The 24,547-nt window shown below is 50.5% G+C and overlaps 1 protein-coding gene across 4 annotated transcripts in view; it reads left to right on the forward strand.

Moving 5' to 3' along the window:
* Positions 1-23,173, forward strand: part of LOC144156303 (N-acetylneuraminate (7)9-O-acetyltransferase) — an 88,280-nt gene extending 65,107 nt beyond the window's left edge. For 3 of the 4 annotated variants that reach the window (XM_077688270.1, XM_077688272.1, XM_077688273.1), the window contains 4 exons: positions 6,221-6,466; positions 22,601-22,678; positions 22,740-22,832; positions 22,891-23,173. In XM_077688270.1, coding sequence (XP_077544396.1) covers positions 6,221-6,466; positions 22,601-22,678; positions 22,740-22,832; positions 22,891-23,142 — 669 coding nt within the window. In that variant the 3' untranslated portion in view covers positions 23,143-23,173. The remainder of the gene's footprint in view (positions 1-6,220; positions 6,467-22,600; positions 22,679-22,739; positions 22,833-22,890) is intronic. The other variant, XM_077688271.1, reaches the window with a different exon arrangement.
* Positions 23,174-24,547: the final 1,374 nt, after the last annotated feature.

Genomic DNA, 24,547 nt, shown 5'->3' on the forward strand with positions numbered 1-24,547 from the left:
AAAAACTGACTGACTGACTGACTGACTGACTGACTGACTGACTGCAACGGCTTACTTGCACGACTGCTTTGCTCTGTGGACAGCCAATGCACTCGCCATTTGTACAAGTGCGGAACGCGCACACACAGCTGGCTGGCGCCGCATCTTTTCAAAGTGCTACGAGTTGTGCCGCGCCTCTGCCAGATGGCGCCACGGGTCCCGCGACCGAGAGAAGACGCTGTGAAACATCCCCCTCGCGAGGGGCACGATCAAATGCAGATCATTTCCGGGGGCGCACGACGTTAAGTAGTTTGTGTTACGTTAATGTTGTTGCACTTGTGGCAACTGCTGACAAGAGAGCGCTCGTCAGCAGTAATTTGAATGAGTCAACGATATAAGGCGCGTTCGTAGCGTCCCATTCTGTGTCGGCTTTGTGGCGCAGTGGGTAGAGTACCATGTACATTGCGTTCCGCCCACAGGGTAGGGGGATCGAAACCGGGCACCGGATAGTATTTTTTTTATATATAGTAGGGACAACGACGGTGCGGACTACGGACGTCAATGCGGGTGACATCGTGAGTTACTGAAATGCTCTGCATTAAAACAAAAGGGTACCCAAAACTGAGCCCTGTGGGACTCCTGACTTAACACAGCAGCTGCTGGATATGCACTGATTAATGTTTACAGATTGGGATTGATTTGTCAAGAATTCTTTTATCCATCGAGTAGTTTTGTCGTTGAGTTGTAACTGCTGAACTTTAAGCATTAGTCGATTGTGGGGCACGCGATCAAACGCTTTGGAAAAATCTATAAATATTGCATTTGTGTGAAGGTCAGTTACCAATTCAAACAGTTGGGTTTGGCGTGATCGCTTATATCTGAATCCATGTTGATTTTCTAATAGTAAATTATTTGCATTTAAATGCACCATGACTTGGATGAATATAATATGTTCAGAGATCCCCGAACTACACCACGCCTTTTTTGCCGATGATCTTGCAATCTGGACGAACACTGGATCAGCTGGAGAACAGCAGGACAGACTTCAACAGGCCATAGACTGCGTGATGAAGTACTTGGAAAGACGGGGCCTTGCGTGCGCCCCTACCAAGTCAGCTTTACTGGTCCTTCGGGCACGCACACGAGGTAGACCACCCAACCCAATGCCCGACCCAACCGTCAGCATCGCATCCAGCACGGTACCTCAAGTCTCATCACTTTCGGAGTACCATTTCATGCAGATGGCTCAAGTACCGACTTGCTACCACAACTAAACACCAGGGTCATGCAGTTGATGCACTTGATCCGACAGATCTGCACCCAGCAGAGCGGTCTTAAAGAACAGGACACCTGCTGCATCGTTCAGGCACTTCTGACCAGCCGCATCGCCTATGGCACCCCATACGTCCAACTACGCCCCAAGGAACACTCTAAAATAGATGCCCTAATTCGGAAATCGTATAAGCTGGCCCTGGGACTTCCCGCTTTTACGCCTACAGACAACCTTCTCGAGCTTGGACTCCATAACACCTTGAGCGAAATTCTCGAAGCACAACAAGCAAGCCAACTAAATCGACTAGCTCTAACTCCAACGGGCCGCGGGGTTCTGGACAAACTGGGCTACCCCATCCCTGCACCATCAACGCGCCTACCCGGATCCCATCAAACATGCGTGCCAAAATCAAAGCAGCCCCCATTCCAAGACACATGCACTCGGAATACAACAAAGGGAGAAGACAGGCAAGAACAAGATACTGAAGCAAGAAATTCACCAACAACCCGGATGTATATTATACGGACGTCGCAAGAAATCCCCACCGCCAGGTCCACGTTGCAGCGGTCGGGGGTTCCGAAGCAACAGCAATCTCAGCTGCAACAGTCCGAATAACCGACACTGATGTCGCAGAAGAGACAGGCATTGCCCTAGCGGCCACTTCCACAAAAAACAAATTATAGCAGTCATCACTGACTCGCAACAGGCATGCCAGCATTACCTATCAGGATGAATATCTCCGCATGCGCTCACACTTCTAAAACATGCCAAAACTCTACCGACCATTCACATTGTTTGGATGCCTGGTCGAGCCTCCCTCCCCGGGAATGAGGCGGCTCACGCAGCTGCCCGCGACATTTTACACCAGGCATTCCCAAGGGAGGCCGACGACACACCTCCAATTGCCGCGGCCAGCCACTCAGTTCCAAAAACATACACTGACATCTTCTGCCATTATTGCCGGGAGCACCTCCTTTACCCTCCTCCTCGCCCATCACTCAATACACAAGACTCTCGAATCTGGCGCCGAATCCAAACACAGGCTTACTACAGCATGGCAATTTTACATCACATTTCACCAGCTATTTTTCCCTACAACTGCACAACATGCAATACACCAAACACCACCTTTCACCTCGTTGGGGAGTGCGTCAAACATCTCAACCCAATTCCATCACCCACACTGGCCGCGGATCCCGGCAGAGAGGGAGCAGCTGGACCCCAGTGGTGCCAAGCCGTTTTGGATGGCACTGTAGAGCGAAGACCATGAAAGTATGTGCAATAGCAATCGTCGCCATATCTTTTGTGGTCCTTTTCCGATTGCACAGCCACGTAGGGCAAATCCTCTTGTAGCACGTCCTCAACTCGGTAGACCTCCACATCTTCGTCAGCTGGTCCGCTGGCCGTCTCCACATGAAGGGATGGCTTGACAGATTCGTCATCTTCGGTGCAGCGGACCCATGGCGAGCTGTTTGCTACGTGGCGAGGAGGTCATGGGGCGTAAGCCCACACACAAGCCTGGATGACACCGGACGGTCAAAGTGGGGCACGTGCTCTCGTGTGCTCTCTCCCTCCCCCTCCCTCTATCAAGCCACTGCGCAAAGGTCGGACGCCGTGAGGCATGCTGTCGTGTGTGCTCTGGGTTTTCTGTCGCAGCTGGGCGGATTTGTGTTGTCTTAAACAGCTCTACTGTTGAAAATGAACATAACAGGTTAAAAAAAGAAAAAAAAAGATAAACTCCAGTAAACCAGGGACTCGGGGACTACATCAATGCTCGGAGGGTGTTGATTAGGGCAGCTTGATCACGACCATGTTATGTGGAGACGACAGGAAGTCTTTCTTTCTCAAATGCATCTGTTTCAGCATCATGATAACGTTGTCGTGCACCAGCTGTTATAGCCGACAACCTATAGATAAAGCCGAGCTGCGCACTGACCGAGTCCCAATGTGTCTGCTTTTCTGAAGTTGATCTTTTCTTAACCTGTAATGAACCTTTTGATTTTATTATGGGCGATAAGAAAAGCAATGCACTTGTAGCTGCAGCGGCAACGCTGGATTGAGCGCAGCCCCTCGCTCGCCAGCCTGAGCGCCGTGGTGGGATAAGTGGCGCGCGAGAGCACGAGACTAGGGGTCGCGCTGAGTGCTGCCAAATCTGCTTTGTCTTGCTGGCAAACGGTCATCCTGTATGAGGTGCCCTTCTTTCCCCTTGACATCGCGTCCTGCAAACTGGCCCAGAGACGGTGCTTTCCTGCTAGAAAGTCGTCCACACGGTGGTGCGAGCGAAGCACGAGTGCCCACCCACCTGGCACATTTGTGCCATCAGTGGTTTGCATGGTGGTCTCTGCTCTGTCTCATCACTGTGGGTCCTGAAAGGCGTTTTGAGTGCACTGAATGAACTAGCGCAATCGTTCGATTGGGTGGTCAACGTCATCTGTGCAAAGTATAGCATGTTAGTACTTGTATAACAAACTGTTTCACCCTCCCCCCCGCCGTGGTGGTGGTGGTGGTGAGACATTTATTCGAGTGCAAGAGCTTCGCGCTTGAGAGCGGGAGGAGCCATCAGTCCAGGGCCCCAGCGGCGGCTGCGGATCAGCGTGCCCAGTCCACCAACTGTCGCTGCTCCTCGGGGTCCGAACTGCACAGCGCGGCCTCCCACTGCTCGAGGGTGGGGGCGCGAATAAGGGGGGCTGCTGGTGTGTTCTGGCAAGCCCACGTGGTGTGGTACAGTGTGGCATGTTCGCTGCAGTGTGGGCATGTTGTTGGATATATTGTGGGGTGTGTGATGTACAGGAAGCTGAGGTGGCGGTATGTGTTGGTCTGTAGTTGCGGCCAGGCCACAGCCTTTTGTCGGGTGAGCTTCTGGTGCGGTGGTGGGTAGGCACATTTGGCAAGGCGGTGGTGTTGCACAAGTGCACGGTGCTGGTGCGGTGCCCGGAGGGTGCATGCTTGGGCTGTAGCGTGTGCGTGCTTGTTTCCGTCGAGCCCTGCGTGACCTGTCGTCCATATTGGTACAGTAGGATTCAGGGTATCCTTGTGCTTTCTTACTAATCGGAGGGCAAATATTGAGATGCGACCGTTGCCGTAGTTTCTGCATGCCTGTTGGCAGTCTGTAATTATGTGAAGTGGCTTCTTCCAAGTTGGAGACGTCATTGCCAGTGCCGTGGCCGTTTCTTTGGCTTCAACGATGTTTTTGGTTTGTACGGTTGCAGTGCAAACGACATCGCCTGAGCCGGCGATGACGCTTGCTGCTGTGGCTGGGTGGGCCGCGTCTGTGAATCGCACAGGGGGGCGGTGAAGGGTGCAGACGAGGGTTGCACTGTCCTCAGGGTCTCCTTCCTTGTACTGACATGAACATTCAAGACTCTGCTGTTTGTGTTTTGTTGTTGTTGTTGTTGTTGTTTACGAGAAATGTGTTCATCTCAGCTTGTCAGAATGTATATGCTGTCATTGCACTAATACTGGAACTGGCCACCGCATGCGATAAAATTGACCCCGCATGAAATCTAGAATCTTAGATAAAGCTAAACACTGCAAGGTAGTTTCTGTATGTTTGTTTTGTGCCCAGGGTTTGAACAAGACAAGAGGGTAACTTTGCCTCCTGGGGTGGCGAGATTAAATCGGCAGCGCTAGCGGCATTTCTCGCAAGAGAAGAAATGGCGGCGATCGGCACGTCACTGCGCAGCCCCAAAGTGAATTGGGGCCACCATCGTTTCGTCCATCAGGGGCTGTCGCAGCTGCGGAGCTGTGCAGTCGGCATTGGTTTTCGTTGCGACACAATCCGGTCGCTTGCCCGCGCTTGCCACAGTGGGCTGTTTCACCACCCGTAGATATTCTTGCTCCGTGGTTTTATGCCATGGAAAAATTTTGTGAACTCTTTTAAACAAGCCGTTTATTTTTCTTCAGGCCATAGTTAGTGAAGGATGCTTGAGAAATCACACATTTCAGTTTTCTTATTAGAGGTAATTCAATATTTGCTTTGATGAAAAATATTCGCTTTGATTTGCAGCTATTCAAACAAAACCATTGTTTACTGTGAAACCAAAAATCACTGTTCTCGCATACCTACTTGGAAGGCGTAAACTCTCCTACACTGACCATAAAAATGGTATGGAACAGGATACACAAATTGCAAGGACAGCAAACTTGCCTTGAGTTGGTAATGCCAATGACACCCTGCAAGATCAGGTGTACTTCGAGTCTATTAAGTGCAACAGGCTACACAAGTTTCTGAAGTTCAAGCACAGGGAAGAAGTGCAGCTTCATCGAAAATTGCCTCGGTTTGAGCCATGTGACAAACACTGATTTTATTACTGTTGCTCATTTCTAGGCTTCGCTGAGCACTCTCAGAAGGGCAGCAGTATGAAATGACCAGGAACTTCCGACGAGAAACGCAAATGGCATGGCCATCCCTACGTGATGGAAAGAGGCCGTTGTTGTTTCAATCTTGAAGGATGGAAGAGGTCCAGGTGTTGCCTCGAGCTGCACACTGGTGGTGCTGACTAGCTGTGTGTGCAAGTTGTTTGAAGAGACGTGGATTGATGTAATTCTTAGGGGACAAACAGGCTGCTAGATTTATTCCAGTGTGGCTTCTGGGAACGAAAACCCCCACTTGACCGACTTGTGCTCTTGGAGTCCCAGATGAGACATGCGTTTGCACACAAGCAGTACTTTGTGTCAATATTCTTTCACCTCGCAAAGGTGCATGATAACGCATGGTCGTTTGGCATGCTGAGAGACCTTTGTGCCCTTGGAATGGACGAAGAATGCTAGAGAGTGTCGAAAGTCGCCTCTTTGATCGGGCATTCTGTGTGGGAGAGCTTCTTGTGCCCTGTCCTGTTCGGTGCCCATCGGCTTGGGGCCCCGCGAATCTTCCCGGCAGGGCGCAGCGTAGCCAGGCGTGGCCAGCTTCTAGAAGAGCGGGCTTCCCGCAGGGCACGGGGCTCACGGGGTGCCGCTGCTGTTGTGCAGGTGTTCTTTGAGCGCATCTTTGTGACGCGCCCCTGGAAGGCGCTCTTTGTGACCACCGACGACTCGATCAAGGAGTGGTGGTTCCGGTGGAAGATCGACCGGTACAGTGTGGCCACGGGCATGCTGTTTGGCTTTGGCCACTACCTGCTGCGCCAGTACCGGGTGCTGGGGGACACCCACCACGGGAACCTGTTCTCGCGGGGCCTCTCGCTCAGCCTGGCGCTTGGGGCCCTGCTCGGCCTGGGGGTGAGTGGCGTGCACCGGCTGCTGGGCGGCACTCCCTCGGCCAGCGGCTGGCTTTGTTTGTGCCACTGCCGCTTGTCTTGTCGTCAGGGGCAGCTGTTGAATTTGTCCCTTGTTCGGTGCTTCCTTCACGCGTTGGCACTGAGGGATTTTGTGGACTGCACAAATATTGAGGCTTCTGGTACCAATAAGTCTTGGCTATGCCAGGGAAGCAAATTACAAAAGTTCCAATATAGCAAGAAGCAGCACAGCTAATGCAGCCAGCACATTGGTAGAGACTGTTTTTTTTCATCCCCCCGTGCTTCCACCTATGCTTGTGATTTTGTGTGCGACAGAGACAGAGAATATGACAGAGAAAACTTTGACCAATATTGCATATACATAGCACATACACTTTGTTCTTTCTACACACCTGCAGCACCTCTGCACAGTGTTTGCGCGAGGGCAAGAAATCTCGTTAACACCGTTTCCAAAGCTTAGCACTGGCACTTGGAAAAGGCCTAGAGCAAACGATCAAGCGTGTAAACACACATGATAAGCTGAGCAAATAAAGCAAGAATGTAACTAGGGGAAATTATTAACCAGCTATAAAACGTCAGTCGTGAGTATCAGAATTAGCTAGGCCCTTCACGACGAGGCAGGTTTTCCCGAAACCGTTCGTCGAACAAATCGGATCGCTACCTTACGTTCCCCCAAGGCAGCTTCCACATTTTTAACGATTTTAGTCTGGTTATTGAAACAACTGTTATGAAATAATCTCATGACAGACAGCTGTGAAATCGAAAGTTAGACCAGTTGGACTGCGCACGGTTACCGGCACATTGCACGCAATGGATGGGAACCACTTGAAGCATTTCTTACCTTTTTCATCGAACTGAACGGGAACGATGCATGCGTGGGAATAATAGACCGAACTCCACTGGACCCGAGTTTTTTATTATATAAAAAAAACTGACGAGGGCAGACTCACCTCCGCTCCGGGTGCACGCACCACTTCGCGTATTCAATCTCACTGGAGTCGCGTTTATCGGCAGCGGCCTTGTTCTTGACGGTAGAGTGGACCGTTTGCTTAGACAGGCCTGTACTTCTGGCGATGTCGGCCTGTTTTCCCCATGTTCGGCAGCGTTAATTACGCTTAATTTATCCGACAGTGAAATCAGCTACCCTGCTGCTCAAGCTGCTGTTCGCACATAAAAAAAAAAAGCCACTGGCACTTGCTTGGCTTGGCTGCGCCAATGACCCGGCTGCCAGCAATGTTGCTGGACATAAGTTTTCTTGCCAAACTAAACAAAGAAGAAGCATATCGGGTGCCGGCCCCGCGGAAGTCCGCTGTAAACATTCAGTCGAAACAATTTTCGCCTAAAATTTAGTCTGTTGTAGCCAATAGTCTGCTCTAGCCGGGTCCATTATGAGCGGAGTGGACTCCATTTAAAATGCATGGGGACCAGACAAACGAACAGAAATGGTCTTTTGCACGGAGCAAGATAAAGAGGAACGCCGACTGTGGCCCAGAAAAATCATTTGCGAGGGACGATGACGTCCCCGCGCCACCGGGCGCCCAGCTTTCACTTTGCTCTCCTCCTCTTTCGTGCCCCTCTCTTCGTTGTGCCTTTGTACGTTGCTCTCCCCTTGCTCGCTCTTCGCAGCGGCTTGTTTCCCTTCGCCGCGACACCTGTCTTCTAACGTGTCAAACTCTGTGCGGAATCACGAGACGCGTGCGGAATCTAAATAGCCGTGCGCGGCCGCAATGAGCAGCGGGGTAACCGCACACCGCAATTTATGTGACCACTGCTTATACTCTAACAGGAAACGTTTAGTCTGGAATAATAAAGGCGGACTGAAAAATATCGATATAACGCAGGAGAACTAAGGTGAAATCGTACGACGACGATTTTGAAAGAACCACACAAGAAATGAGCCAGAGTAATATCGCACACTGCAACATGCAATCTAGCCTGATTCGGCTAACTGTAAAGTGATACATCGCAAAAATTGCTCTTTCTTGGTCGCCCTCTATCTTGCCGCGCGCTTAACGATTTATGCTTCTTCTGCACTTAACTCTTTCGTTACGGCGGAAAAACGGCCGATGTTAGGTGCTTCCACAAAAACGTTTTTTTTTCTCTTGAGCTACTGGACACACGTAGCCTTGCTATGCATGAAATTGTAGCTTATAGATTGCTCTTCCAAACACAAAGCAGCAGTTTTGTTAAAGGTACAATTACTTACAGTTTATTCGTCAAGTAATCAGAAAAAAGCCCCCAAGAAAAGTACAGTTAAACCTCGATATAACGAAGTCGTACTTGGGGCCGCAAATTTCGTTAAATCGAGAATTTCGTAAAATCGAGGTTTCGATTTTACAGTTCATTTAACCAGTTATTGGGGTTTTAACACTTTGGCCCTCGCCAGGCAACAACTGCTATGTAGTTACCTCTCCAATTAAAGCGAAATTTGTACTAAAACTGGCCGCGAAAATTGTGTGAATTAAGAGTTTCAACACTTGGGCAATGGAATTCGGATAGCCGACGGTAGTTCATGTGTCATCGTAAAACCGGTGCTTTTTCCGCAACGCCTCATTAAATATGATAGCAGACTAGGTTTCCACTTTTTGTTTTTTTTTTTTTTTCATTTCGGTCACTACTAAATGCCGCTGTTATAGTCAATTGAACCCGCGCCCGCGTCCATGTCCCGTGAACTTCACCCCGCCGAGGTGCTCGTTCGAAGTTACGCCTCTTTTCGTCTATTCAGTGGTAGGCTTAGGGGCCTAGGCGCGGCGGGCCAACAGCGGAAGGCTGCTATGAAACTTTCGAAAGACTTTTTTCATGTACAAAGGCTCTGCAGTATAGGCGCGTGATGCAACCACAACACTCGAGATAAAGCCATGATTGCGAGTTCAGCGGAGTACACGCGGACCGCTTCACTGTGTGGAGCAGCGCTTACGTGCTCCGGAAAGCGGAAAGCTTACATTAAATAAAATTCTTCCGGCCAAATTCGATTAAGCAATTACTTTTATGCCCACTGAGCCCTTACGAAACTGATTTCTCCGCACCGCAGCTGTCTAATGAACGCTGGTGAAACGAAGATGACCACGTTCAAAGAGAGCAATTTATTGCCACCAGCACTCGATGTTCAAGCCGTAGTGAAGAAGTCCGTAAGCAGTGCTTGGCGTTTCTTGACCAGGGCGGGCTTTACGTGACGGTCGTATGCTGACAGCGCTAACAAGGTCTTAACATTCGTGTGCACCTGCGTGCCTCCGCAGAACATCGATGGCATCCATCACACTTCGGTGGCTGTCAGTTTCACCGAACTTCCTCAGGCTCTTGTTCGGAACACTTTTCTTTCTCTTGGAGTGCTCATGCTGGTTACAAAACTCACCTAACGATGCACGAACAAAATATTAATTTGGTTATCAGCGAGCACAACCTAGAGCAGCAGCACCGTGAGCAATGACGCGTTGAAAAAAAAAGCTTGAAATAGGCTTCGGTAGCCTAAGCATAGAGGGCGCTGGCGTAGGCAACGATGGAGACGTCAAAATAGTGGCCGCACTATTAAACCGTCTATGACCGCTAGCGGTTTGTGCAGCTTCGTTTTTCGCTTTTAATTGTTATTAACAGTAGATTTCACCGCTTTTCTTTCATTTGAGCCTTCAAGAGTCAATTTGAGCACTGAATTTTTTCAATGTAGGGCCTGAGAGGCAAAATAAAACGTGCCTCGACCGGAATTTCGTTCTTCCTTTCTTGCCGTGACTTCGTTAAATCGAAAGCGCCGCACAAAATTACTTCGTAAAATCGAGACAAAAATGCATGCATTTAGCAAAATTTTGTTAGAAAACTTGAAAAAATTCGTTATATCGCGAATTTCGTTAAATCGAGGTTCGTTATATCGAGGTTCAACTGTATACGAAAAACACAAATCGGCACTTTTACCGAGACTAAAAATTATTTCAGGTATTTTACGATATACAAATTGTTCCTACGTTTCTTGGCTATGATTCAATATATAAATCAACAGAGTGTACACCAAGTTTTGGATTTTTGAGGGCCCGTCAACCTAGCGCAACTGACGGCTGTGCCACGCCGCGAGGGCACTCAAGGGTGAGTGAGTCTGTAAAATGTGCATCCAAGTACATACTTACCCGATTCTAACGCGCACTTTTTTGCATGCGCGTTAGAATCGGATGCGAAACCAAAACCGAAACAGCGGAAATTTCGTCCCACCCATCGCCATCACCATGTCAAGATGGCGCTAAAGCTTTTAGCAACGATTTTTCGGACACAGGAAGCATAGGCGCCTAGGCTTTTCTATCGGCGTTCACACAAATCGTCAAATCGTTCCACTTGCGCGCTTGATAACAGCAATGGCAGCAGCGGCTCTCATGCGTTCAAAACGAGCGGTCGGCTGAAGTGTGCGCCTCTGGAGAAGCCCGCGGGATGGGCGTGTGAGCCGTGGGCCACGATCCCATCGACCATGGTTGAACGTTAGTTCAGAAGTGTGCATCGCCAACGTGCTTGACGGCACCGAGGACGAGATGTTGTAGTCAGCGCAGAGCGACGAGGAGTGAGATGAGTGAGATTACTTCGGGAAATACATCACCCGTTTCTCTCGCATTCGTTTTTCTTGCTCACACAGTTCCGTGCGTGTTACAATCGGAGGTGCAAGTTTTTTCGGTTTTTTGTCAGGAAAATCGGGTGCGCGCTAGAATTGGGGGCGCGTTAGAATCGGGTAATTACGGTATACTCTTTTGTGTCCTCGCACAAAATCCTCATCAGTTCGGTGGTAAAAAACAAGAAAAAAAAATCGACCGCTCTCGACAAGCGTCGCACCTGAACGCTGCAGCGCAAATCTGACACGAGCGCCAGGTTATCTTGAAGGTGATAGCGCGATATGGCGCGGTGCATTTGGCAATATATCCTGGCCGTACGTTGTAGAGGCCCTAAACACAAAATCAAAACCGCAGTCGTCAGATAAGAAGCACTTTTGGTTTATAAATACAGCGCGGAGTTACAACGAAATTACCTGCCAGCGCTTGTTGAAGTGCGAGGCACCTGAACCGGACCTTCGTCGTCGTAACTAAAATCTGAAGATCCCACATCATTGCTTGACCCCTCACTGCTGCTGGAATCAGAAAAATCGACAGCAGGAGCTGCCAAAGTGCTTGCTACAGCAGCCCGACTGTGCGGAGCGCGGCGCTAACCCGACGCCATTTTTCCTCCTCCTCCCCTCCCCCTTCGGTTCAAATTTCTCTTGCTACGCCGCCACCACACGAGACACATAAACAAACAAAACCGAAATTGAAAGAGAAGTTGCCAATGAACACACCAGGTGGCGATAGTTGTCTGTGGAGCGCGAGTTTCAGATTTTGCGGGAGATTTAAAATCATCGGACGCCGGCTTCCGATTGCCTATGGCGCCGTCGTGAAAGAGTTAAACAAAGTTTACGTCAGCAGTCGACATAGGCGTGCGGCAATGATGCACACAGTTCCACACACGAGATTTACGGCTGCCGCCTGGCCATGAATATGGAAAGGCGCTGTCAGCGTCATTACGCGAGGAAAGAATTTCGAACGCTATCTTTGCTTCAACCCGAGTGAAAACTTAGGGCCCGATGTTCACTGTCACTGTGCGGTCATGTAATCTTGTCGATGCCACCAGCGGATGCCGCCGGACACATTGCTGGCCAACATGTTCTGAAAATAAAGTACTTCTAGGATAAAGAGCGAAGCCTGATAATTACCTATATTGCGTCATAAGTAGAGACCGGAAGTTTAGGCACTAAAAAAACGGGTTTTAGGCCCCTTTTGTAGGCGCTCAAAATCGTAATTTAGGCATATATAGGCGCTAAGTACTACCTTATAGGCATATATAGGCTCGAATAATATTTACTCAGGCGGCGTATTTCAGTGCAATTTTTCGGCTTTGAGTAGACACAGGATACAATCATCGGGATTTCGAAAATGCAATTTTATTTTCTTCATGAAACACTCAAGGGCCGCGCTTTCAAAATATCTAGGGTGACGCAACACTGTGCGAAAGGCTGTGGAAGCAGTGGCAAACAAGCACCATCTCCAGGTTTTCGGGCTTGAAGTTGTGCCTTTTGTCAGTCAATATCTGCTTGTTCGGAGAAAAAGAACGCTCCACATCCACTGAAGTTAGCGGAGCGTGCTTTTACTTCGGCACGTTGGATGTTTTGATTCCATCTGGAATCGCGGTATGTCCGCCGCTCAAAACCTCAGACAGTTCCTTCAGCGTAGAAAATCCGGGGTTTCTGTCCAAGACCAACTTAAGCTTCTCTATAGCTCTGTCAGCAACAGGTCCCCTGGGAGCACTAGCGAACCTTTCCTGGGCGTCCAAAATCAGCTGAATATTTTGAGTCAGCGTGGTGCCCGAACTTTCAAGTTTCAGTATTGTTGTTGCCAAGAACGTGAAATGGGCACACAAATAGGCAGAGTCACATGGAAGTGTACCATCATGTAGAACCTTCTGGGCCCTTCTCACGGCGACACTCTCGTCTTCTGCAAAGCTGCTAACAGCAGCCTTAGCACCGTTTAAGTGTTGGTTGTAGTGTTCCACTGCCTTCAGCCAAGCTCCCCAGCGGGTAACAACAGGCTCCGGTGGAAGAGGTACACCCGGAAACGCCGGAAGGAGCCTTGAGGAATACTGCCTTCCCTGCAGCTATCAGTTCGTTGACCGAACTGAACGACTTTTGCAGCTCTTCACACACCCGATGAATCCCGTGAGCAAGACAAGTGACGTGCAGTAATTCTGGACAAACAACCTTGAGAAGTGCACCAGCCTCTTGCGTATAAGCTGCTGCATCTGTGTAGAGCAGCAGTACTCGGTCGTCGTGGGCTCCGGAGGGGTACAGAAGCCTCAAGGACGAGTTCACGAAGTGGGCGATGGTCTCGCCGCTAGTTTTTTCTAGCTCTTTTGAGCAGACCACTAAAGGTGTTGTTTTCTCTTCTGCGTCAAGCTTTCCGACTACAAAGTGACCGAGTACTCGTCCGGTCGCATCTGTCGTCTCGTCCACAGAAATCCATATGTAGAATTCGCCGATTTCTCTTCTAATTTATTGTAGCGTCTTCTCGTACAGTGGTCGCAGGTACTCCTTGTGAAGAGTCGACTCTGATGGTACATTTTGTTTGCAGTACTTTTGCAAGAAATTTTTGAAAGTGTTGTTTTCGATCTTCGCCCAAGGGATGTTAGCAGCAACTAATGCTTCGCATAGGTCGACGCTGGATTAGCAATATTAGCAATGTTAGCAAGCCTCAAGTTGGCAATGGAGAGGGACAAGATGCTCATGCATTCCCATCGGTCCAACAATAGATCTCCCATTTTTCCATCGAGATATACGACTGATTGAGGCAAAATCTGAACCCAACAGCACAAAAAAGGCTTTTATAGGCGCTTAAAAGCTGGTATAGGCACGTATAGGCACAATCAACTATTGCTTAAAATGCTCCCCTTCCCTTAGTTCATGCTTATATGTTAAATAGGCTTGATACGGACTCAAATAAAAAATAGGCATTTTGCCTAAAGTTCCGGTCTCTAGTCATAAGAAGTGCTTGCGTGTTTTCTAAAACTACATTTATTTTAATAAATTAAATTAAATTTGCAACATGTGATAAATTATACCTGTCTTATTATCTAATCTTGTTAATGGCGGCATCGACGGAAGTCAGCCCCTACATGTCGTATCTGCGTGTTGTAATTAACAGCTGCACAACCAGTTGAGGCGTCGCAATTACTCAGAAATTGGAGAGAGAGGGGGAGGAGGAGGAGGCAAGTGGGGTGTCGGAAAAGCGTGGAAAAAACATATTCTCGAAGCGTGCCCCTGGCGTGGTTGTTTTGGCACAACTCGCCGCTAGCCAGAATTGATGAAAGAAGCAGCTGTTCATGCCATTCAAATCGTTTAGTTGATTGATTTGAAACTCAGTGTTGCCTTCAAAAGCACCTAGCCCCAATCATTTTTCACGTAACACTCCGTGTTTTACATGCGCTCTGCACCATGGAGCAAGCTGCTTTCGACTGTGTGGGTGTAGTTCTCTGGAGCGCCGTGCGCTATGCAGTAGCGTGGTATACAGTACTACCAGTACGCATAATGCAATGCGTGCTGTCGTATGCAGTTCCAAAAGGGCAGAAAAAAAGCTCGGGGCTACACCCCCGCGTGACACGAGCAGAGATACTGAGACAATTCGGCATTTGAGCTCACTGTTTAGCATTCATACCGATTTTGAGCCAGCCGGCTTTTCCAATACATGTAGCACACAACAGAATTCCCATTCGCCAATTTACGGAACGTAGTGCCATTCGGGGCGCGAAGTGAGGAAAAGGAAGCGTTTCTCTAGCGGCCAGATGTGTGAATGTGGTCGCTACATTTCATATTCCCGTTCTGCAAACAAATCCTTCACGTATCTTCACCGTACGACAACTTAATTCCATTGGGTACCAATTACCCAGGAGGTGCCGTCGAACCAGTTAATCAGGCCCGCAACGGACGCGAAGCTACGCCAAACGAACCGCCTCGAAGGAGACGACAAATTCAGCCGGAATGCGACTCGCCATCGCGCCCTGCGAACTGAGCAGCTCCGGAGCACGGGGATCGCTGCGCCATTCGTAGCGCCATCTACATTGTGCTCCGCGAGTGAGGGACATTAAGGGCCCGTTGGAGAGAGCAAAGTCGGTGCTCTGTTCATCTTGCTCCCTGGTCTGTTGTAACCGAAAGTCCGTTGTTGCCGGATCCTCAGTAACGAGCGCAGACTGTATCCGTCAGGCCGCGCAGGTCTGTTCGTAACAGCGGAAATTTTTCCCATTGCAAACAATGAAATTTTGCCGGGACTTCTCAGAAATTCGTATCTTCCCGAAATTTGTATCACCCAGAATTGTATCATCGAGATTCCACTGTATTTCCATGCAAGCAAGGTCGTACTACTTCTTATTTGCAGAACGTAATCCATAGTCACTAACCCTTTGAGGGGCGAATTTTTTGTTGAGGCGACCCCCTCGGATGCGACCCCCCAGGGTCGATTTTTTATTGCTGATTTAAATTCTTCGGATGAATCTATTTCGAGAAAAAATTATCGTAATTTTTTTGGGGTGACCATAAAGTGACAAAAAAATCGTTTGCGTTGTTACATACATGTGTTTTATTCACGAGTAACACAAGAAAACAAGCCGGAACCTTTTGAGTGAATCGAAATCAGATAGACATCAGTTTCGCCCGGAGGACGATACCAAAACCAGCCGCTGTGCCCGCGTGCGCGGCTGGATGCACGAGTGATAGACGGCACACCGCTCCTACAAAATACAAAAAAAGGAAAAAAGAGCCTCATCAGTTTCGCAGGCGCCCTTGGTCTGTGGCAGGCGCAAGAAGCGGGAGGCACCAGGTGGGCGTAAGGGGCTTTCGGTGGGCGATATCCAGCGCGCCCCCTCGTTACCGGATGCGCAAGAGATAGCCGGTGCGCCGCTGAAGTAAATCGTAAAAAAAATAAACAGAAGACCCATCAGCGCAAGAAAATAATTTGACGTATTTTCCCGCAGTGTGGCAGCACCTGCCAACCAAGAGAAGTTGGGGAAAAAGGCGCACTTTTTAAACATTCAAGCGATGACGTACATGTACGTTATTGACCATTTTGAAGCTGTTTGCAGAGGACGTACATGTACATCCGTGACCCTGAAAGGGCTAAGAAAGCCGCCCACTTTCATACTCAATAAGCGTTTTTCAGTCAAAATGCATAATCCGTAGTCGGTCAGCTTTGTTTGCTGCACACGAAGCTGGCGCACATCTTTTTCAAGAGCATCTGTAGGTGCTTCACCCAGGATGTCGAACCGGAATTTTTTCGGGTTCGGTTTGGGTTCGGGTTTAAGCGCGAGACACATGGACGACTGGTGCACGCAATTCGCATGCGATTGATCGTTACGACTGATCGTTAGGACCGGTTTTGGTGTCATTCGCTGGTCGGAGGAGGTTCACGATGTGCGACTGGCAAGTCAGATGCAGTCGTGCCATCGTTGCGATCGTCGTGAGGCCGCAGCCAATGAGAGAGCCCGCTGAGAAAGTTTCTTTCAAAGCCCCGAGGAGGCACCAGCGGCAGTTCCGAGTATTTTGTGGGGAGCAGCTCGGCGCCGCCGCTGACCCGTGCGCTCTCCACCTGGCGGACACAGGCTTCCAGCGGTACCTGCAGCATGGACGAGCGGATTCATGGGTGCTAAATGTTTCCACACCGCTGTACTGAACATATAAAAATGCAGTGTGTAACGTAATAGCACTATTCATTATCACTTCAACTTGATAAATGTTTTCTTTTCCTGCTCAGCTTTCTCTTGCACATATCTAAATCTGCCTGAGTGCGCCTAAACAGGGAGACAACCGTGGAGCAAAAACGCTGGGCGGAGTGCCACCGCCGACGCATCGCATGCGTGCATTGGGCCATGTGTCTCAAATTCACGCGTACGACTAGTCGTGGCGACAGTCGTAACGATCAGTCGCATGCGATTGGCATGCACCAATCGTCCGTGCGTCTCGTGCTTTAAGCCTTTCAGGTTCCTTTCCGGGTGCAGTTTCGGAGCACCTTGTCGTTCCAGTTAAAACCGGTTTAAACGAGTTCTAACGGGTTCGGAGGAAAAAAAAAACGAGTTTTTTTCTTTAAATTTTTTTTCATGCTGCATTTTCGTTCCTCTGTCAAGTTTCTATAAACAAATTCTTGATGCAGGTTTCTTTGCACAAATGTCTTGACTTGGCTAACTTGAATGTTTTCCATGTGAGGTCAACAATTGATTACAAGACTAGCTGAACCAAAATAACAGGTTCGCAGGGACACTTAAGGCTGCTTATGTCTGTTACTGTTTACTATGTGTGTTAAGCGTTACTCTTTGTTCCCGCCAGTTTATTTTCTAATAATTTAGTTAAGTTCATTTACACAGTTGAATTTAATTTTATTCTGGCCCATAAACCCGCAGTTTCATACCCTACAGTTGTTTCTTTGAGGAAGCTAAAAAATGGCTGACGATTACTATAGTACTCCGTAATGCGAAATTTGTGCACAGCGTGAACTGCAGTCTTCTCAGTGACGGTGCGTAGCTGGTGCGTTTCTGGTGCGTCATCAGCGAACGAGCGGCGGCACACGCTGTTCTCTGGTGTTACATCGTAGCGCGTCGTGGTGCTGCCTCCCAGGTGGCTAGTTAGCCAAGCGCCGGCGATGGCTTCCGCTTGGCGCACCTCCGGTGGGCACTTCCGCAAACGTGGGGGCTGGGCGCGATCAGCTGACCGCAGGAGCCGCCACTAAATAAGCTGTACGGGCGGCTGGGTGCTGTTTTGGCCTAAACAGCTGGGCTCTCGTTCCCCCAGGGTACCGGCTGGCCCGGCCGGCTCACAGCGGGCCTGGCGTGGTGGCGTCGTGGTGGGAGGGTCACTGGGACCCTGGGCGTGTGGGCCTGAACCCTCGGGAGACGGTGGCCCAACCCGGTCAGTGGACTCGCCGATTGCGGGTGTTGTAGCTGTTACAATGTTAGCTCATGTGCAAGCCTGGCACAGCGGCGAGTGGCCGGTTTGGGAAAAAAAAACACAGTTCATTCTGGGCAAACGGCTCGGCATGTTCTCATGTCTTTCGCGGGCCTGATGGCCTACTCCTACCGCTCGTCCATCCGTACTTCTACACATCTAACAGTAGCGGTGCGTGGGGAGACTTCCCTCCGCACCTCCCTCGAGGTTGGAGCATCGGCAGTATCTTCCCCCTGAAAGTACTGCTTCAGCTGTCCACGGGAACAGGGCTGCTGTTTCGACCCGACCTCGGGTCTCTCAGCTTGTAGTTTAGCCGCGAGATCCTCTCAGCGACCGCGAACGGTTCGACCCACCTGGGTGCGAGACCGGCCGCGAACCCCGTGCGTTGTTCCGTTTCAAGACAGGGGCGCCCACCCGGTACGCCACGTCTCGATGAGCTCGGTCACAGGCCGCCTTCTAGTTGGCCCTGGCCTTGCCGCGACTGCGGTTCGGCACCTTGGTGGCTTCCGCCAACCACTCGCGCAAGCGCCGTGCGTAAGCCGCGTCTGCTGCTTTCGCAGGGACTGCGTTCGACTGCCTGGCCAGAACCGTGTCTGTCGGCGTGTTCAGCTCCCTGTCGAACATCAGGAACGCTGGCGTAATGCCAGTGCACCGATTCACGCTTGTGCGCAGAGCGAAGAAGATTGAGCTCAAGTGCTCGTCCTAGTCTTGTTGCCGCCGGGCATAAGCTCCGAGCAGTGGCTTCACGTCACAAATGTGGCGCAAATGGATATCGAGGTCCGAGTCCCACGGCTTAAGCGAGCAAACGAAGCCTCTGTCTCCCTGCTAGCGATAGTCGTGTTGTCTGGTATATGCCCTGTATCTGCCAGGCAATAAAGCCCCACTCTGGATTGCCGGAGCCTGCCTACCGCATGCGAGTACCGGAACCCGTGCGTGAGTCTTCGGATTCCGCAGGAGCTAGTGTACGGCGCGAAGCACTTTCTCTAGTGAAGCTAGCCCTGGTCCTCTGCTATCCTGTAAGTTGGCCCACAGTAGATAGCAAGAAGTGGAAGCTGGGAGAAGCACATCGAAGTGGGGGTGTGCGAATATTCGAAAGTTTCGAATATCTAATGGAATAATGTAAAGTTAGATTCGGCTTCGAATCGTATAGCACTATATCAAAAAATTTCAAGTAAATTTTTTATGTATTGCGAAGTTCGAAAACGTGCACCAGCATTCTCCGCTCACGATGAGAGGCTTTCTCGCACTGCTGCAGTGATGCGAGGCCAAACAGCAAGAGGAAGCCGCTTTTGGGGCTATCTTCTTGGCATTGAGCCAACTCTGCCCTCTTGCTTCTCTTGTACAGGAAAAAATATGTCCCGTAAGGAAGGAAAAACTGGCGCAGCTTGCACCAGTGGTGCAAGGCCGGAGAAGCAGCAGAGCTGGGGGCCGGCTGAGCTCCTCCCCACACTGGCAGCTGGACCCCGGGGGTGCCAAGCCGTTTTGGATGGCACTGTAGAGCGAAGACCATGAAAGTATGTGCAGTAGCAATCGTCGCCATATCTTTTGTGGCGGTCTTCCGATTGCACAGCCACATAGGGCAAATCCTCTTGTCGCACGCTCTTGTCTTGCTAGATCTCCACATCTTCATCAGCTGGTCCGCTGGGCGTGTCCATGTGTGGATTGTGAAGGGATAGCTTTACAGATTCGTCATTTTCAGCGCGGCGGGCCTGTGGCGAGCTGTTCGCTACACGACGAGGTTGGCGAAGGAGGGAGCTCTTCACGGGGCCCATGCACAAGCCTGGACGATGCCAAGCGGTCACTGTGAGGCACACGCTGTCGTGTGCTCGGTTTTCTTCGTGCCCTTATTGTTCCTCGTTCTCTCTCTCTCTTCTCCACTGTGCAAAGGTCGCACGCCAAGCGGTCGAGGAGCTGTGCACAGAGATGGCCATCATTCCAGGTGGACTCACTTCGGTGCTTCAGCCCCTTGACGGGGGCATGAACAAGCCGTTCAAAAACAGTGCGTGCCGCTTGTGCACGGGCCCAGGGGGGGCACGCCTTCTTCACACCGACCGGTTGCGTTATTGAGGGGCCGTCCGTTGAGCTCGCGTGCTGATTTGGTCTCCAAGAGCTTCAACAAGACCAGAATCTCAAATGCACTGCACCGCAGCGAGAGTGGCCACTTGGAGGAGCGCAGCGACTGGACGACGGGGGAAGCTTTGAGAAACGAAGACGGGCGTAGGGCAATAAAAACTCTGTCGGTTTGCCAATAGCGTATGCGTGTCGCGTATATTTACTGCAAAAGATAGGTTATCTTAATTAAGCTTTTTTTTCTTCTTCGCTTTTTTTTTTTTTTGCATTGTGACTTTCTTTGATCATCATGGTAAAGTTTTAGAAAAATTGCGCTGTGTAATATAAATGCACCCCCAGCTTCACTTCAGTTTTATGGGAAAAAAAAGTGCGTTCATTTACAGTTAAATTCCGTAAAACACTCTGCGTGTTTTACTGAATTTAATTGTAAATGAACGCAAGTCTTGAACGTTGTAATTCAGCAGCTTGTAACTTCAGTACATACAGAATAATGCAATGTGTTTTTCAGCAGTATTGTCCTTCTTGAGTTTGTTTCTCCAGTTGAGAAGAAAATACTGTTTTTTTTATTACTATTATTGATTTTTGAAGTTACTCATTTTTAGAAAAAGCACAGCAGTCCACCTTTATATTTTCTCTAGACAGGCGATGTTTTGCAGATGCATTTAGAAATATCTGGACAACATTACCGATCACTTTCAAATTCATCACTGTCGCAGATATGGAGATAGGGGGTGTCAAATGGAGCAATATTCTGGCCTCTGGTCCGGTTTCGCGATTTTTTTCTAAATTTTTTTGTTCACTGCCGAATGCAAAGTTTGCTTATAACTGTATATAGTTTCTGGTTCAGTTTAGGATTTCGTATAAATTTTAAATTGAACTCTTGCACCGTGCCGTGCACGAAGCACCAGGGTTGGGAAAAACTGTGGCTGCGAGAGCATTTTTGCTCTCGCAAAGTATGCACATTAGGAAAAAACAGACTGCACTTTTGGGCTTGTGCATAACTCCAAAATAAGAGAGAAAGAAAAAGTGCCCGTGTGCACTCATGTTCGATCTCTCGTGGCCGCTAACAGTTCGTGCCCACCACAAACTCGGACTGGAATCGCCTTACCGCTTCCATCGCATCAATCACTGACCCGGCCAACTTCAAGAGTGCCGTAAACGCATACACTTTTTAAAGATGCTCCATTTGTTTGTACAGATTGTTATTTGTTTTTCCACCACTCCTCTCTGTAACGCCTTGTGCACTGAGAGTAACTAAATGAAATGAAATGAAACATCCCCGACACCTCCGGACTGGTAGTATACATAAGCCTTCATATATTCAAATGGCTAAAAAAATCTACTGCCCTCCCTAGCTCCAATACTACAGAAGCATTGGGAAGCTGCACTAATAGTACATCGAAGCATTGGGGTTAGAGGCAGGGCTCGTGTGTAAAGAATGCCTGTTGTCCCTGAGAAGTCGACGTACAGCCGAGTGAGCACTTTCAAGGTAGCCCTAAAGAACATTACTGAGGCTGCGATTTTCTGTGCGCATCACTGGAGCACCATCTAAGGAGCATTGCTCCGGCTTGATAGGGCCAATTATTAGCCGATTTACCGCTCCCTAAAAAGTACCACTTTTAAGACCTGGGGCTTTTGTTGTTTTCTCGCGCCTCAGAGCAGTGTGGGTGCTACGAGGCCAGCAGCTGGGAGCAGGACCGCCTAGAGATACCTGCTGAGGCCCTTCTTGCTTCAGCATACATGCAGGCCTGGGTTCCGCTCGACAGTACATTGCGCTTTTTGTTTGTAAAGCAGCCGATGCACATGGTTTGCCTGCATTAGTTTTCGAACATATGGAGGCCTCCCCTATTGGTTATTGGTCGTGTCGTTGCCTATTGGTGATGTGCGTGCTAGCTTCCTCACCACCCAAGTGTGGGCCCTCGCTGCCAGCTCTCGTGGAGAAGCGCCCCCCGGGTCCACGGGCCGGGGGTTGGACCGGGGCCAATCCCAGTTGTGGCCCACTTGAGCGAGCCAGGTCTGCCGTGAGCAACGGTCCACTGTGCATCTGACCAGGCCATAGGGCCTCAGCTTTGTTGTTGGAGTCGTGCACGAGTCGTGCGCTGCCCTGCTGGTCCCAGCCTTGAAGGGCCCAGGCGCGATGCCACACCTCTTGGCCACGAGAGTGGCTGTTCGTCCCTGGGCGCCTGTCTTGGGGAGCAGAGTGGCGAGCGACTGATCATGTGGGTGGGTTTCTTTCGGGAATGGAGTTCAGGGCTCCTTAGTGCCATGGAGTGCCTTCCATGGAACGTGCACGAACACCTTGGGAAGTCTCGAGCATTAACGGGGGTGTTCGTACCCACCGGCAGTCCAGTGCACATGGACGGTTGTTGCCAACCAAATGGTAGGCCCCCCGTCTCGGAGAGCTGCTTTGTTGGGATTCCCCGGTCTGGACGAGGTCTCCTGGCGCAGGCTTTGCGGGGGGGTCCCGTGTCCTCTGTTAGGGAGCGTGTGCCACGTGCAAAGGTTGAGCCGTAACGTGTGTGCTTTGTGAGCTTTCTTGCCTGCTAGCGTGACGAGCGTGGCCTGGCTGTGCAGTTCTACACGACGTTTGCCTTCGTGTGCCGCTCGAAGCCCGACTGCAACGAGGTGCACGCCTACATCTTCTTTGTGCCGGTGAGCAGCGGGGGAAGGGCGGGTGTGGCGGCGGGTGCTCAGGCCCATTCCGCTGGTGCAGATCCTGTCGTACATCATTCTGCGCAACATGAGCGGCCTGCTGCGGGCGCGCTACAGCACCTTCTTTGCCTGGTTCGGCAAGATCTCGCTGGAGGTGAGTGCGGGAGGGGGGCACCGCCGGGGGCCATGAGGGAGGGCTGTCTGGCGCGCAGCTGTTCATTGCGCAGTACCACATCTGGCTGGCGGCGGACACACACGGCGTGCTGGTGCTGGTGCCCGGCTACCCGGTGCTCAACGTGATGGTCACCTCACTGGTGATGGTGTGCGTGGCACACGAGGTGCACGCGCTCACCGCCCGGCTCACCCCCCTGGCGGTGCCGGCCGACTGGAAGTACCTGGTGCGCAACCTGGCCCTCTTTGGGCTGCTGCTGGTGCCCATCGGGGTGCACGACGGCATGTTCTGAGTTCTGCGAATAAAGCTGCCCAGGAAGCCTGGTGGCTGCGTGGCTCCACGGGCAGGGTTACGGGGGTCGTGGGCGGCCAGCATGGCTGCTGCTGAACACGCACATGCTGTATGGCAACTCCTGCCCTCTTCTGCTGGTTGCACATGGGGGGATAAACACTGACGGGGATGTGGCCGGCCTCCCATGACCGCCAGGCCTTCTTGAAGCTGCAGGGCCAACGTGGTCAGCAGACTCCCATGGTTTGTTAGGGAGGTTGAGGGTGTGTGGGCAGGTGGAGATGAGAAGGTTCGTCGTAGGGGGCGACTTTCAGTATGGCAGTCGGGCGAGATTTTGGGGGGATTGTGTGATTTTGAAAGGCTTCCATTGGCCGTCTTCGGAGCATGTGTGCTTGGTGATTGAATAGTGAGGGGTGTGGAGGAGGATACGTTCTGACGTGTGTCTGTTTGGGGGGTTCAAAATGCCCGAGCTACGCCTGGGCTACGAGGCGCACCATTGATTCTGACGTGCGCCCAAATCTCGACCGGCACTTTCACCTTAGGCCTCCATCCGAAAAGCGGCCACGGTACCCAGGATCGAACCCGCCATGTCCTTGGGCTGGGCAGCACAACGCCATTGCCACTGAGCCACCACGGCAGGTTGTTTGTGGTGTCAGAGTAATGAAGTTGTGTGTGAGGTGAGCGTATGTCCTCCTTATATGCGGGCAGCCGCTTCATTCCAGAGGGGCTGGCCAGACAGTGGGGATGTCTGGGGGGATCTTACGGAGGGTGGCTCCTCTGAAAGATCCAGCTGGGTGCAGGCAATTGAGAGCCTGTTGCTGTGGCGAGATATGGCTGGTTTCAACAAGTCGTGGTGGCATGGGCCTCGACAGCGGTGATGTCTTCTTTTTGGGTGGACCCCACAAGAGCTTGCGCTGGCGTTTTCTGACTATGCCGCGTTGGTGTGTTGGTCATCTGCGTATTTTCCGGTGAGGTGTTGAACCCTCGCGTCATCCTTTGTTGAGTGCGCATGCATTGGAGCAGGAGCGTGTGCTTGGGGGCTACGGATTTATTTTATTGGATCTTCTTGCGATGTCCTGGGGCACCTTTCTGCTGGTGGGCACTAGAATGAGCCAGAAAGAAGCGAGAAGTGTTTTTACGTTTTCACGTAATGATAATGAGAACATCATGATTGGGTGATTGTTATTTTTTATGGCCCTAGATTTCTGTCAAGCTCGATCATGGCTAGCTACAAGGCACAACAATTCCCTAATGGCAGCCTTTTAATTCATGTCAAGGACGAGGCACAGTGCAACAAGCTGCTGAAACTTGAAAGAATTGGTGATTCCTCGGCAAATGCAAGTCCTCACTGCTCTATGAACACAGTTCATGGATTCATCTTATGCCTTCCTGAAAATGCGCTGTTTTCA

This window comes from Haemaphysalis longicornis, unplaced genomic scaffold (genome assembly GCF_048455015.1).
Source record: "Haemaphysalis longicornis isolate Haplotype H1 unplaced genomic scaffold, Haemaphysalis longicornis Haplotype H1 scaffold_1, whole genome shotgun sequence".
Taxonomy (NCBI): domain Eukaryota; kingdom Metazoa; phylum Arthropoda; class Arachnida; order Ixodida; family Ixodidae; genus Haemaphysalis; species Haemaphysalis longicornis.